Genomic DNA, 15,333 nt, shown 5'->3' with positions numbered 1-15,333 from the left:
TAGTGCCTCATGCTTGCTAGGCAAGTGCCCCAGCACTTAAGCCACACCCCTAAGCCTTTTGCTTTATATTTTATTTTTAGATATGATCTCACTAACCTTGCCCAGGCTGGTCTCACACTCCAACCCTCCTGCCTCTATTTCCCAAGTAGCTGTGATTACAGGTTGTATAATTATGCCCAGCATCCTTGTTGTACTTCTATTTTTGGGCAAGGTATCATTAATTAGTTAAGTAATTTGGCAAGGCAACAGAGTTCAGCACACAAAATTGTAAAAGTAATAGATATTTTAAAAAGTAGTAGATCATGAACAGGTCTTTATATTCCTTAGAATGTGTCCCAATGAACTGTAGTAAAGTTTGCATGATTATCCACTGCTAAATTAAATAGTGGCTAGAAACCAGTACTGAAAGTTTTTAGTTTCTTATTCTCCATGTATCTGATGCTTTTAAGTTTCTGAATAGATATGTTCGATGTGTTCTTTTTGAAAAATCTGATCTCTGTCGGAGTTTTTAGCACCCCCCCCCCCCACACCTGCGGGAGAGACAGGGAAGGCACACCCCGACCGGAGGAGCCAAGAAAGGAAAGGGCCACAGACCGCCCGCACCCAGCCCTTCCTCACCGGAGGACAATCAGATGCGTCTGGGAGTCAAGTCAGCGCAAGATCTCGTTTATTGAGGGGAACACATGTAACTAATATAAGGCACAGGAGCCAATCAGATCAAAGATTGGCAGGAAGGGGAGGAGTGTATGTGCACCTGTAGAGCCGGGGACCAATCTTAGAGGCGGCCAGATTAGCCACACGTGGCCCCAGGACTGAGAAACAGGCGGGGCCAGCTAATTGACTTCCTCTTTCTGATCCAGGTGTGTCCCACAGGTCTCAGCCTCTCCCTTCTCTTCTACCTCATCCTTTGGTCCTTTCTCCCTGTCTCAGCATCCTCCAGTGAGTGTCAGCGCCCCTCGCTAAATGCTCAAAGCTAACCAGAGCCCTCCCTTTTGATGGATCACAGTACTGTCCCTTTTGCTCAGAAACTTCACATTCTTCCCTCTCTTCATGTAAATGGTTCTTCCTCATGTAGAAAACCCTTGGTCTCTCTTGATAAAATAAGCCCCAGTGCCTGGACACCTTTGTGTGATGTGCCCCTCAATAGGAGGTGGGCCTCAGTGGTACATCTAGGTACTTGACTACTGTACACAGGCCTTGAGTTTAATTCCCAGCCCCCCCCCCCACCCCCGAGAGAGCTTTATTTGTCACTTAACTTTCTTTTATCTGGGCAGAAAAAGGGTTAAAAGACTGTCCTGCTGCCCTTAGAATATGTACTGCACCAAGTATGCTGTTAATATTCAGAGATGATTTATATGTTAGCGGAGAGGGGAACAAAAGCATGTTTGTTCTCTCATTTTTTTTAAAGTTTCTGTACGTCATGAGAAATGATGCATACTTCCCTACAATTTTGTAATATTCCTGGGAAATATAGATATATTCTCCCTCTCAGAGTCCCCAAGTTAGGGAAAGAGAGCTGTACTAGGGTGTCATGGCAGTTAGTCATTGGTGGTACCTCAGGTACTGGAAGAGGTATGTTCCTCGACCTTGTCTGTCTTCTATTCCAATGTCTCTTTTCTTCAGCCCTTTTAGCAATGTATTTGTAACTATGTTGTGAAATAGGAAGGCGCTTCACCATTTTAACTTTTGAAATAAAAATGAAAAAATAATCCAGAAGTGGTAAGCCAAAAACATGGAGTGCAAATATGGGATTGTTAAATTAAAAGAAAATTCTTGCTAAAAATAACAGGAACATTGAGAAAAAGAACCTTTTGACTGCTGGTGTGTCTCATGGTGTTCTACATCTTTTACTCCCTGCCTTATAAAAATAGAGCTAATTAATTTAAGGTCTGGCGAAGAAAAGGGAGTATTCCTTGGCTTCTGGCCAGGAATGTCCCTCACTACCCCCAACATTCTCACAAATTCCTCTGTTCCTCCGCTAGTTCTTCTCCAGGCCATCTCTTGGCATTCTTTTAAATCTACTAGCCCTTTTCAAAATTTAGGATTGTGGTGTTCATTTTTTCCATATTTAATGGCTGCTTCTCCTACTCGCATTCAAGCTGCATAAGACCCATGTCCTGTGGGTCTTGCCAGCTCCATTCACCCCATCCCCCAAGGTACCCACCGCAGGCAAAAGCATTTGCCATGTATCAAATACATATCGGGATGCAAGAATAAATAAGTGATTTAAACGAGCCAATTATTGTTAAGTGGATTCTTAAGCTCTATCCTACTGTGTCATTTAAGGGAGTGTGATGACAAAGAACAGGGGATCCTGACAGGATCTTTGCCTCCATTCTGTAAACACTTACTTAGTGCCTGTCACCAGGTCAAGCCCTGGAAATGCCTCATGAATAAGATGTGATCAACTCCCTCTAGAACCTCAGAGACTAGCAGGGGGACAGATGTGTGTGTGTGTGTGTGTGTGTGTGTAAATAGCTACAGTTACTTGTGAAATCATGCAACAGAGGTGTGTACATGGAGCTTTTGGTGGACAAAGAGAAAGAATTTATTTCTTCCTAGGGCATGAAAGTTTGTAGGGAACCCATGATATTGACACTAGGCTTGGAAAGAAAAGGGGGAAGTCTGGCAGGTTAATTAGCAGGAGAGAGCATTGGGGTCAGAGACATGAAAATGAATGGCATGTTTGGATAGCAGTGTGTGTTTTGGTGGGATGGATTGTAAATCCTGCTGCAAGAAGTTTGTGTTTGATCTTAAAGGAGCCAGGGGGCCTGCTTAAGAGATGAAGGCTAGAATACACAAGTATTAGTGCCCAACAATGAGCAGAGTCCTTTGGGAGGAAGTAGATGCTGTGGTTAGAAAACCCAACCATCCACTACAATTCTAAGCATTTTCCGTTAACAAAAACCTTAATTTACATTTCCCATAGAGATGAATTTTAGACTTTCAGAGAGAGGAATAGTTCTGCTGGAAGATATCTTTTAAACTTTACTTTCCAGATAGACTTCATTTAAATTTTATGTTGAATTATTAGAATCTTTTGTACATGTTGTGTCCAAATTGTATCCAGATGTTACAACATTAAGTTATTGCAGAACAAACTTCATATCTCTTTATTTGTAATGTAATGTGTAGGACTTTCTCTCCCCCCCTTATTAATGATAATACTGAATTCTACATACCTGGTTAAAAAAAAGAACTAAAAACACCTCTTTTACAGTTCCACGACAGCCGTCGAATGACTTATTTGAAATATTTGAAATAGAAAGAGGAATCAGTGCAGACGATGAGGCAAAGGACGATCCAGGTAAGAACTGTCCCAATATTTTGCTCTTTCCATCCATTTCATGGAAATGACAGATATTGCACATTGCTTGGTCTGTGCTGGAAATTACATATTGTCTTTTATTTATTTTTCACAACTCGGTTAAGTTAAACAAAATAATGAGTCATCCTTTTTAAGATATAATAAAATAGTATTTGGATGGTGAGAAGGAAATCATATTTTCTAAGTGGCAATGTCACAAGGTCATGATTTGGCAACCTTCGAATGTTCTATTTTTGCAGCTGAGCCAGACATGCACAATTGTGCTGGGAAATGACTCATGTAATTTCCTTTTGATCTCATGGATCAAAAGACTGGGTTATTAAGTGTGGAAAGGAGAGAACACTTGGTATACAGATAGTCCTAGATCACAATCATTTGTTGTGATTTGTTGAGTGTGTATCTACTCATCCGTTCTGGTTATTTCCTGTAGGTGTTCTGGTACACAGCTGTAATTTTGACCATGGACTTTGTGGATGGATCAGGGAAAAAGACAGTGACTTACACTGGGAACCAATCAGGGACCCAGCAGGTAAAAACCATCTCATTGAACTCTTTCTAGTACACATTTCAGATTGATCCTGTCTTCCAATCAAGTACATTGTAATGTGCCTCTATATTTATTTAACAAAGGGGTTTTGCAAAAATATAATGCCCAGTATTTATAGACTATCCTCTTTAAATTAGTGAAATAGATTGGTTAGCTAATCAGTTTCTCATAATTAAATTATGGGAAACAATAGATAATCTGAAGGCTAGATTATTTGTCTTGAAAATCTTGGTAAATTAAACATTTAGACCCATTCTAGCATACAATTTTCAAGGCATTTGTAATATCTCATTCCCAGGTATAAAGTATATGTGACATAGTTGTATATCAACCATGCTAATAGTCCCTGTTTGTTGACTCGTTTATGTCCTTTTAACTTAAAAAAATATTTGATCAGTAGTAGACAAAGACAATGGAGACTTGTATAAAATTGTAATTATAGCTCTGAAAAAAAGTACTATTAGATGCTAGAGAAAAGTTATAAATTGCCACCAACTTATTCCATTACCGAAATTTATTAGAAAGGTAGATTTAGACACAGACTCTTGGAAAATTAATAAATACTTAAATTGTACTTACAAGATGTTTTGTCTAGTTTCAGGAAGCAAAGTTACATAGTGTTGTTTCTTTCCTCCCCTTAGTAATTAAATATTTTCTGAGTGAGTAAACTTAATAGAAGAAGTTTAGTTTCTCTTTCCCTTTTTATTTTCCTGACTGGAAATTCTAGGAATAAAATATACAAGATACAAACAAGAAGCATGTACTTCATTTACTTTAGAAGCCCAGTTCTTAAGTGCTATACTTGCTATTTAGATAGAGCACAAAACACATGGAGCTGAGCACTAGTGGCTCATGGCTGTAATCCTAACTACTCAGGAAGTTGAGATCTAAGGATGGTGGTGTAAAGCCAGCCCAGGCAGGAGAGTCTGTAAGACTCTTATCTTCAATTAACTACCAGAAAACCAGTTGATACTGTAGCTCAAAGTGGTAGAGCACTCGCCTTGAGCAAAAGAGCTCATGGATGTCACCTCTAGTACACTATCATTCATTCTCTTGCGTTATTTTCACTTAAGGTTAACTTTGAGCAGGACAGTTTTATCGTCACAGGTATCTGAAAATAAGAGAGAACCCAACATGTTTAATTCCTACTCCCAATGCACTTATTTCATTCATTTTATTGACTCCTCTTACCTACCCTGTGACTTCGACAATATGGTATTAATCTCACAAAAGAAATATTGATGCTCATAGAACTTACATTACTTTCCAAAGGCCCCAGAACTACAGCATGGTGGAATTTAGTGGTGCACCTTTGTCTTCCAACAATACATCCAGGGCTCTTCACACTTCCCCTTTGGCTTCCTGGGCAGCTCAGAGCCCAAACATTGGTATCAGCATGCAGATGGCCCCATGCCTGGCCTAATTAGAATACCAGGCCTACTACTACTGCACTGCAGTAGTTTGCTGCAAGAAAGACCCCAGGTTGTCATGTGTCATAGGGCCACCTATTCATGGTGAGAATAAATAACTCTTTTGACTGTGGTACCTTGGAGAGAGTAACATGCACAACTGGGAGGAATTCTTTGCAGTTATGGGTAGACAGGCTATGCTTGTAGATGGTCTTTGTAAAATAGTTTAGAGGATTAAGCTAGTTATTACTATACCCCATAGATTTTTTTTTTAATTTTCTTTTTTTTTTGCCAGTCCTGGGGCTTGGACTCTGGGCCTGAGCACTGTCCCTGGCTTCTTTTTGCTCAAGGCTAGCACTCTGCCACTTGAGCCACAGTGCCACTTCTGGCCATTTTCTGTATATGTGGTGCTGGGGAATCGAACCCAGGGCCTCATGTATATGAGGCAGGCACTCTTGCCACTAGGCCATATCCCCAGCCCCCATAGATTTTTTAAAAGAATACAAACACTGCATTTTAGAATGAAGTTAGTACTTTCAGTCTCCTTTACTGTTTGTAAATGTTTAATTTGGGAACCAAATTTCCCTTGCCCTCTGGTAGAAAAACAAGAATTGATTTGGAGATGGGAAGAGTTGACCAAAAAATTCCTGTGAAAGAACCATGGCATTGCGTTAGTAGAGCACCAATTGAAAGGAAGTAGCAGGTGCTTGAGTGATGCAATGACACCTCATGCTGAGTTCTGGCCCTCAGAAGTTGCTTTTGCTTTTGCTTTTCTAGGGTTAGTCCAAGTTCTTACTGGGTAAACTGGTTACTGAACTTAAGTAATGAAAATAAACTGACCTCACTGGGGCCCACTCGCCGCTAGAAAGAAAGGATTGTGTGTGCCAACATAACCATAATCCGAAAGATGAGATTAATAGGGCACAACAAAGAATAAAATCTAATGAGTGATAATTCATAGTCTAGAAACCAGCCATACAGCTGTTGGAGGGAGAACTGACAGCACTAAGTGTGAAACACAGTGCTTTTCCAGAATGGAAAAATGCTTAATTCACTTTTGGCAATTCTTTCTGACCTGAATTAAAAAAAAAATAGAATTCATTGTATATCACTCAGAAGAGAATGATCTGGATAGAGAGATATCTCAGAGTGAGAAGCAAGTCAAACAATCTGAATGTTTAGCCTACAGAAGAAATAACAGAGTTAAGCTGCTTTGCAAATAATTGACCCATGGTTAGAGCTGTTTACTGTGACCACAGGGGGATGAGAATTAGAGTCAGTAGGTGAAACTGGAGTGATGGTTATTGATTCAAAATAGAACAGGCTGATGTGGTAGGCATGAGCGCTCTGTTGGTGGAAGCATTTGTCTGGGGGGCTTATGGCAAGATGTTGGTGAAGGGTTTTCAACATTAGATGAGGGGTAGTTGACCAGAAAAGTTACTTAAACTTTTTTTTAAAATTATCCTTAAGTAGTATTTCCCCCCTTGTTTGACTAAACAATATGATCCTAAGAGTTAACAAGAAGAAATATACTTTGAAACCAGAATGCCTGGGCTGAAACAGAACCACGATGTATTAGTGTTGAGTTTAAGCAAGTGACTTGAATTGGAATAATCAAGGATACTTGTTAAACTTATGTATTTCGAAGAGTTTCCTGTCCCTTGCTGTCAGCCATTGAAGCAGTTCTGATCAGTGCATACAGAGTTGCCCTCATTCTAGCCATGGCTGGCTCTTACTTCCTACTCATCCAGTGAGGGATTTATCCAGCCATCCACTGAGGCACAGAGAATGCTACAGTGAGTACCCCTTGTGACAATATGGTTGCTGAGTATCTGTAGAATAGATTCCTGGATGTAGAATTGCTGACACCAAAGGAATTTTTGCTTTGAATTTTGATAGGGTTTTAGCAGCTTATACTCCCATCAATCAAATTTCAGAACTGTCCACAAATATAAACATATAGATAAATACAAAACTAAGAGGTAAAAGACATCTAGTATGAATTTTAATTTGTATGCCTTTTGTTCAATGGGCATAGTTTCATATATTTAAAAACCATTGCTTTTGAAATTCGTTTTCTCTTGTTTTTAGTATTGATTTTTATAAAAGTCCTTTATGTAAAAACATTCAACTTTGATATAACTTTTTTGCTTGTCTCCTTGATAGTGTTTTTCATTCTTAAAAAGTGAAAATTTGGGGCTGGGGATGTGGCCTAGTGGCAAGAGTGCTTGCCTCGCATACATGAGGCCCTGGGTTCAATTCCCCAGCACCACATATACAGAAAATGGCCAGAAGTGGCGCTGTGGCTCAAGTGGCAGAGTGCTAGCCTTGAGCAAGAAGAAGCCAGGGACAGTGCTCAGGCCCTGAGTCCAAGCCCCAGGACTGGCAAAAAAAAAAAAAAAAAAGTGAAAATTTGGATACTTAAATGTTCTCCAATAAAAAATTGGCTAAATGATTAATGGCATTCTTAGAACTATACAAAATATCATTATTTCCTGACATAAAGAAATACTTGTGATATTTTAATGAAAAAAGCAAGCTATAGAGTTGCAAATGTAGTATTTCTTTTTTTAAAAAACTCATATTCAGCTAGGCAAGATGGCACAAGTTTGTAACCCCAGCTATACAGGCAGCAGAATTTGGAAATACTGAGGTTCAAGGCAACTCTGGGCAAAAAGTTAGCAAGATCTCAGCCAGAAATAAGCCAAAAAGGGTAACAATGCAAGAAGTGATTGGTAGGAAATGTCCAACCATGGGCAAAACCCAAGACCCTAGCAAACAAAAGGCCTAAGTATAATCTCCAGGACTACAGTATCCTCAGAAATGCATGTTTACATGCATGTGTTTATATAGGGAAATTATCTTTGGGTTCAGCATTTAGGATTCATTTTATTTGAGCAATTTCTTATCCAGACTATAAAATATAAGCAAAAATGTACCGTAACTTCCTATATCTTTCATTAGCCACAGAAATCACACACTAAAGTAATGGATTGTAGGTTTTCTTTGTAAATTTTAACTGTAAGCTGGGCCCCTGTGGTCCATGCTGGAAATCCTTGCTATCAGGAAGCTGAGATCTGAAGATCACACTTCAGAGCCAGCCTGGACAGGAAAGTCTGAGACTCTCATCTCAAGTTAAGCATCACAAAAAGCCAGAAGTGGAGTTATGGCTCAAGTGGTAGAGCACTAGCCTTGAGCAAAAGAGCTCAGGGACAGCTCCCAGTCTTTGAGTGCAAGCCCCAGGACAGGTTTCAAAACAAAACAAAATTAAAAAAAAAAAAAAGAAAACCTGTGGAGATAATAACCAGTATAGAATTAAAGGTAAAGTGAAATTTTAATACATAAACTTTTTGGTTAAGCAGCTATACATTACTTCAACCCCCCACCCCCCATTTTTTTTATAAGACTAGGGTTTCAACCCTAGACCTTTACCACTTGAGCTACACCCCTAGCCCTTTTTACTTTTATTTTTCAGATAAGAATTCATGTTGGACTGTGGTCCTTGTCTCCCACCTCCTGGTACTTTTACCAGCTCACCTAATTCTTTAGATGTTGTGATTCTCTTAACTGTTTAAAAAATATTGAATGAAATTGTACATTTAAGCCAGTATTTTGGAATCAGGAGTGAAATTTTAATTTAACAGGTTGAGATGCTCTCCTCTTAGCTACTATTGCAAGTGGGTAACACTTCCTTAGATAACATAGAGAAGTCCCTGGTACAGAGCTGTGGAACATTTATAGTCCTAGTCATGGCTATCTAACTTTCAGAGTTTTTTACATCTACTAAAGGATTATTCAAATCTTTCCTAGGATACCATGGTTTGTTAGGTGGTTTTGTTTGCATGCATTGTCTCGCAAAATGATATTAGTATACATTCCACAAAGACTTAAGATAATCCTTGTTTTCTTAAAACGTGCAGGTTCACTGCTAATCTAATATCCTTGTCTTAATCCGAGTCCTTGTGATGAGTCAAAAGCTGAGTTATAGGTAGCCATTTAAAGTTCATTTAAATATTTTGGCCTAAAGTAGTTTTGGATTCATGTGTGGAAGAAAGGAGTTGGGGGAGGAGGGAAGATAAAAGGAAACAAAAGTGATTTTAGTAGTTCAAGTGCAGGAGTCAAGGGCATCTTTCCTGGTTTGGGACCATATTCTAGAAATAGCATTGTCGAAACAATGACCTTGAATCCCTACTATGTGCTACGTCAGGTTGGTTCTAGAAGGTTGTTCTCCACAGGGGCATGTGGTAATTATCTAAAGGGTACTCGGTGTTCTCTCAAATACATATAACTAAGAAGACATCCCAACAGGCTGGGAATATAGCCAAGTGGTAAAGTGCTCGCCTCATATACAGGAAGCCCTGGGTTCGATTCCTCAGCACCACATATATAGAAAAAGCCAGAAGTGGCGCTGTGGCTCAAGTGGCAGAGTGCCAGCCTTGAGCAAAAAGGAGCCAGGGACAGTGCTGAGGCCCTGAGTTCAAGCCCCAGGACTGGCAACAAAAACAAAACCAAACAAAAAAACAAGACATCCCAAATCTTATCAGGTCTTCTTCAAATTAAGCATTCACAAAGGAGATGAAAGCCAAACATTGGAGGTGCACGCCTGTAATCCCAGCTACGCAGGAGGCTGAAATGTGACAGTCACAGTTAAAAGTCAGACCGGAAGGAAAGTCCATGAGACTCTAATCTCCAATAAACTACTTATAAAAAGCTGGAAGTGGCCCTGTGGCTCAAGTGGTAGAATGCTAGCCTTGAAAGCAAAGAGGATCAGGGACAGGGACCGGGCCCTGGGTTCAAGCCCCAGGATCAGCCTAAATAAATAAATAAATAAATAAATGAGGGACAGGGGCTTGGCTGCTGGTGGTTCACACCTGTAATCCCAGATACTCAGAAGGTTGAGATCTGGTTCAAAACCAGCCTGCATAGAAAAGTCTGTGACATTCTTATCTTCAATTGACCAGCAAAAAGCCAGAAATGAAGGTGTGGCTCAAGTGGTAGAGAGCCAGTCTTGAACAAAAAAGCTCAGGGATAGCTGTAAGGCCCTGTGTTCAAGTCCTAGTACACACACACACACACACACACACACACACACACACACAAGCAAAGAACACAAAAATCCAAAAAACAAAAAAAAAGGAGATGATCTATGTTTTAACTGAGAAGTAAATGGGATTTCTACAAAAGCAGATAGATACATTCAGAATTCTGACACGTTTTTCCTGTGGATAGATTCATGTTGAAACATATTGTGTTTTTTAATTGGCTGAGATTTAAAAAACAACCACAACAAAACCCACAACTTCCTAGAGGGACTGCCATTTGTACTTAGATTACATTTCAAAATACTTCTGCTAGCTTGCTAACTTTCCCTTCAGAAGCACCTTAAACTTGTGTGTGTGTGTGTGTGTGTGTATGCGCGCGCGCACGCGCATGTCTGTGTGTGTGATGGTCCTAGGGCTTGAACTCAGGGCCTAGGCATTGTCCTTGAGCTATTTTGCTCAAGGCTGGCACGCTACCACTTGAGCCACAGCTCCCTCCACTTTGGCATTTTTGGTAATTAATTGGAGATAAGACTCTCACAGGTTTTCCTTCTCAGGCTGGCTTTGAACCACAGCTTCTTGAGTAGCTAGGATTACAGGTGTGAGCCACCAGCACCCTCTTCTTTTTTTGCCAGTTCTGGGGCTTGAACTCAGGGCCTGAGCACTGTCCCTGGCTTCTTTTTGCTCAAGGCTAGCATTCTACCACTTGAGCCACAGCATCACTTCTGGCTTTTTCTATATATGTGGTGCTGAGGAATCGAACCCAGGGCTTCATGTATACGAGGCAAACATTCTTGCCACTAGGCCATATTCCTAGCCCGCACCCTCTTCTTTGAATTGCAGTTCCCTAATAGCAGAGGGAAGGACATATCATCAGAGTGTTCTCTATAAAGTGAAAGATTTATTAAGATTTTTGTATAGTGGGATCTGTGAGTAAAACAGACTTGTAGATTTGTTTTAATCTAATCACTAACCTCTAAATAACCCAGATGCCGTGGAGGATGCGGGGTTCTCAGGGCTCCTGTCATCTGAGTGGCATTCAGTGAACCTTTGTGAGAAAAGTATCTCGCTCTAGAGTTGGTTTTTATTTGTTTGTTCTTTAATTCGAGAGAGAGAAGAAACAGAAATAATGCTCTTTAGTTGACAATATGTTTTAGTGCCCCAGAGGTTAGTTACCCACACAGAGAAAAGTCTCCCCAGAAATTGAAGATGATAGCTACCAGATTCCCCGGGCAACCTGTCAGGGGGTGTTGAACAGCATAGTCCTAATTCGGCTAAGTATCAGGATGTGCTGAGTATGCTCAATTGTAGTTTATTGCAACACTCTTAGGAAAGTTTAGAGTCTTCATTATTGCGTGCCTTTGGCATAACATCCACTCTCTGTGAGCAACATGTTTCCTGTGAGCACCATAGAATTAGAGATGGGCCTACACACAGTCATGTGCGTTGCCTTACAAGCCCTGTAGAGTTCTTTACTGATGATTGTCACAGTCTGAAGATCATGAGAAAAGAAAAAGTCCTGCCCTTGTGGTTTGCCCTAGAAAAGGAGCTTGGCGCCTGCGCATGCGCACACACACACCCTGCTTTTCCCATTGCAGGTGGACAGTATCTGACTGTGTCGGCAGCCAAGGCCCCAGGGGGAAAAGCCGCTCGCTTGGTGCTACCTCTGGGCCACCTCATGCAATCAGGGGACCTGTGCCTGTCGTTCAGGCACAAGGTGACGGGGCTGCATTCCGGCACACTGCAGGTGTTTGTGAGGAAGCACGGTGCCCATGGGGCAGCCCTGTGGGGAAGAAACGGAGGCCATGGCTGGAGGCAGACACACCTCACCTTGCGAGGGGCTGACATCAAGAGCGTAAGTAGTCTACCGAGGAGGCAGCTGGGAGGTTGTCCTTTCAGAGGAGCCCCTGGCGTGTGGGAATTCAGGCACAGACCAGAGGTTCCTGGGGTTTCTGGCCATGGTGACTTCATGCGCTGTGCCTCTTTCTGCTGTCTCATCTGCCTCCATTGCAACCTTTGACTTCCCCCCTCCCTCCCACTCTCTCTTCTCTCTCTATTTGAAGGCCCCTTGGAATAGAAATAAAATTTAGGAATAGAAGATTTTTAGAAATTGACAGGAACTTCAAAGGGGGTTGGGTGGTATGCTTCCTTGTACCTGCGTTTCTTTTTCCTTTACTTCCTTCACCTTCCAACTTCTACTCTCAGAAATTATTGTGGAGATGGCTAATTTTTTTCTGATTTTAAATGTTTCTATAAATGTTTCTATTTTCCTACCTTCCTCAGAGGATATAGCTAAACAGCCTCTGGTGGGGACCAATATGGGACTAGGGGCTTTGATTGAATATCCACATTTTATTTTCAACAATAAAGAAATGATTGGTAGCAAGAAAAGGATCTAGGATATGGTTGCAAACAATGAATGCATTTGGAAACAGGTCATCTTTATGTCGATGATTCTAAAACTTTTCCTATAAGAAAGCATCTGTGTGGATTGATGTAGTTTCTGGAAACTATTTGAGAGAGGGTAGTACAGCTTTTAATAGGGCACCTGGGTTTTGTTTTATCCTTTGATCTAACAAAACACAGTCATTTTTCTTACTATTTATATTATGTGGGGAAATAAAAAAAAGGAGAAGAAATCGTTTCAGACCATAATACTGAAAGGTTCGTCTTGTACTAAAATGGCCCAGGGATGGTCTAAAGAAGATACAATACAAGACTAATGGAAACATTTGGTTTCCATGTAGGTTAAATAACAGTGTGGGTGTTCCAGTGGGTTTCATTTGTGGCAATGAATAAATCTATAGTCATCCAAAGAGGAATTAAGAAATCTCTACCATGGCTGCATGACTATGATCACCCTCATCTTTGGCTCTCAATTTCTGCACTCTTATATTCTCTCACAGACTTCTTCCTTCTCTTTGGTAATCTTTGGCAAAAGTGTCTACTTCGTGGCTACTTCCAAAATGAATCTGTCCATAGTTTAGAATGGCTTCCCATTTAGTGTCTTATTTTTATTTTTGAATAGTCTTACTATCTTTAAGTAGTTGCACAAAAAAGTTGCCATTTGCCAAAGCAGTTTATGAATATAGTACATCTTGATCAATATCACCCCGTTTCAATATTCTCACCCTCTCCTCCCAATATACCTTCTTTCCTTTATTTGTCTTCATTTTAGGTGATGTATTAATTTTTTTCAATGTACCAAAGCAGTTTATGTATAAGGTGGAAAATGGCTTTTGAAAGAGTAGCTCATTATGAGTATTGTGGTTGATGAACAATTTGACAAGCCACTGGTGACACTGTCAACTGTACTATGATCTTGTCCATAAGTTTAACGTTGAACTTTGGGGAAGGGCTGCCTTTTCCCTTGTAAATGAGCAGGCATTGGAAAGGGGTAGAGGAAGCTTGACTGGTATGTGCGTTCTCTCCCTAGGTCATCTTCAAAGGTGAAAAGAGGCGTGGTCACACTGGGGAGATTGGATTGGATGATGTGAGCTTGAAAAAAGGCCACTGCTCAGAAGAACGCTAAACAACTCCAGAACTAGCAATGAACTCTGTGTTGTTCCCTCTTCTTTTTCCAATGCTCACGTTCTATTCTCTCTTCCCTCTTTATCAGGCCCAGGGGAAGAGTGGGTCAGTGGTTCAGGAGGAAGCATTACCCTGCTTTTGTGCAATCCCAATGAACAATAACCCCTTCATCCTTCAGACACAGGGGCATCTGTAACCATGTCCAAGACATTTGGGGTGTTGCCTTCCGTGTTGTGTTTCCTTTAAGAAGGCCTTTGATGTACATGATGACCTGTATTGTCCTTCATCCTGGTTTGTTCTTTGTAGCAAATTATGGGAGAAGCATTCAAAAGGAATCTGTGCAACTAGCCATTGTTATCTGTTCAGTGTTGTACCAAGAGTAGTGTTGACTTTCAGATAGGATGTACAGTACACTTGTGAGATTGATCTATTCTCCTCATGCCTGGCCTGACCTGAACTCTGACTTTTACTGCCATTTCACTTCATAAAGGAAGGGTGTGTATAACATATCAAAACCCATTTACTCTTGTTACCTGTTATTTTTCTTTCAAAGACAAATTATGTAGAACGGGCATGCAATCCCCTCGTTAGTATTACAGTGTTTTGTGTACGTGTGCTAATAATATTAAGTATTTACATGTTCCTAATATTTACAGACTCTAGTTGCAAGGTCAAAGGCAGCTTGTGATTGCTTGAGTTTAAAATTATATGGTGAAATCTCCTCCAGTTCCACAGCGTCATGTTGGCAGCTGGAGAGAGCCAGCAGGCATGTCAGGTTGTGGCTTTGGAATGATGGATTTTGGTTAACTGGCCTTGAGTGTGATCTCTACCCAGGGAAGTAAATTATTTAGGGAGACAAGGAACTGCAGTTACTATAGAGCCCTTCACTGTTTCACATTAGACTTCCACACCAAAAGCTTGTGCCCTCCTAACACAGCTCTACCTGGTCATCTCTAGGCAGCTTGGTAACTGTTGTGGTTGTTTCAGAGGAACGATCCTAGCTATGAAGGCCAGGGGAGAGGAATTGTAGCCTAAGCTCCACTGGGACCATTGGCATACTAAATTTTAAATGGCTACAAGTTTCAGCCAGTGAAGCTCCTCACTTAGACACTGTGTCCAGTTAAAGAGGAAACAGGTCCTATGCACAGAGGCACTGGATGCGCTGGGGTGAGATTCCCACACTCGACTTCTTCTGTTTGTGCACTCCAGCTGTGTTCTTCTTGCACATTTCACTTTTCTATTGGAAAAAAAAAGACACAGCTTTCTAAAAAAAAGTTATCTTACTCCTTAGCCTTCTCTTTATTTCTGATTAAGTAATCCAAACCATTTTCTGCTGTTTTTGCCAGGAATGACAAAGCTGATTAAAGGGTTGGAAAAAAAGATCTATGATGAAAAATTAAAGGAACTGGGATTATTCAGCCCGGAGCAAAGAAGACAGAGGGGCAAAGCATTGATGGTGTTGAAGTGTATGAAGGGTTG

At 40.7% G+C, this 15,333-nt stretch overlaps 1 protein-coding gene across 4 annotated transcripts in view; it reads left to right on the top strand.

The window, feature by feature from the left end:
* Positions 1–15,096, top strand: part of Npnt (nephronectin) — a 61,383-nt gene extending 46,287 nt beyond the window's left edge. For all 4 annotated transcript variants that reach the window (XM_048333788.1, XM_048333787.1, XM_048333790.1 and 1 more), the window contains 4 exons: positions 3,221–3,307; positions 3,759–3,857; positions 11,922–12,178; positions 13,760–15,096. In XM_048333788.1, coding sequence (XP_048189745.1) covers positions 3,221–3,307; positions 3,759–3,857; positions 11,922–12,178; positions 13,760–13,855 — 539 coding nt within the window. In that variant the 3' untranslated portion in view covers positions 13,856–15,096. The remainder of the gene's footprint in view (positions 1–3,220; positions 3,308–3,758; positions 3,858–11,921; positions 12,179–13,759) is intronic.
* Positions 15,097–15,333: the final 237 nt, after the last annotated feature.

This window comes from Perognathus longimembris, chromosome 24 (genome assembly GCF_023159225.1).
Source record: "Perognathus longimembris pacificus isolate PPM17 chromosome 24, ASM2315922v1, whole genome shotgun sequence".
Lineage (NCBI taxonomy): Eukaryota > Metazoa > Chordata > Mammalia > Rodentia > Heteromyidae > Perognathus > Perognathus longimembris.
This window is presented reverse-complemented; position numbering and strand designations above follow the sequence as displayed.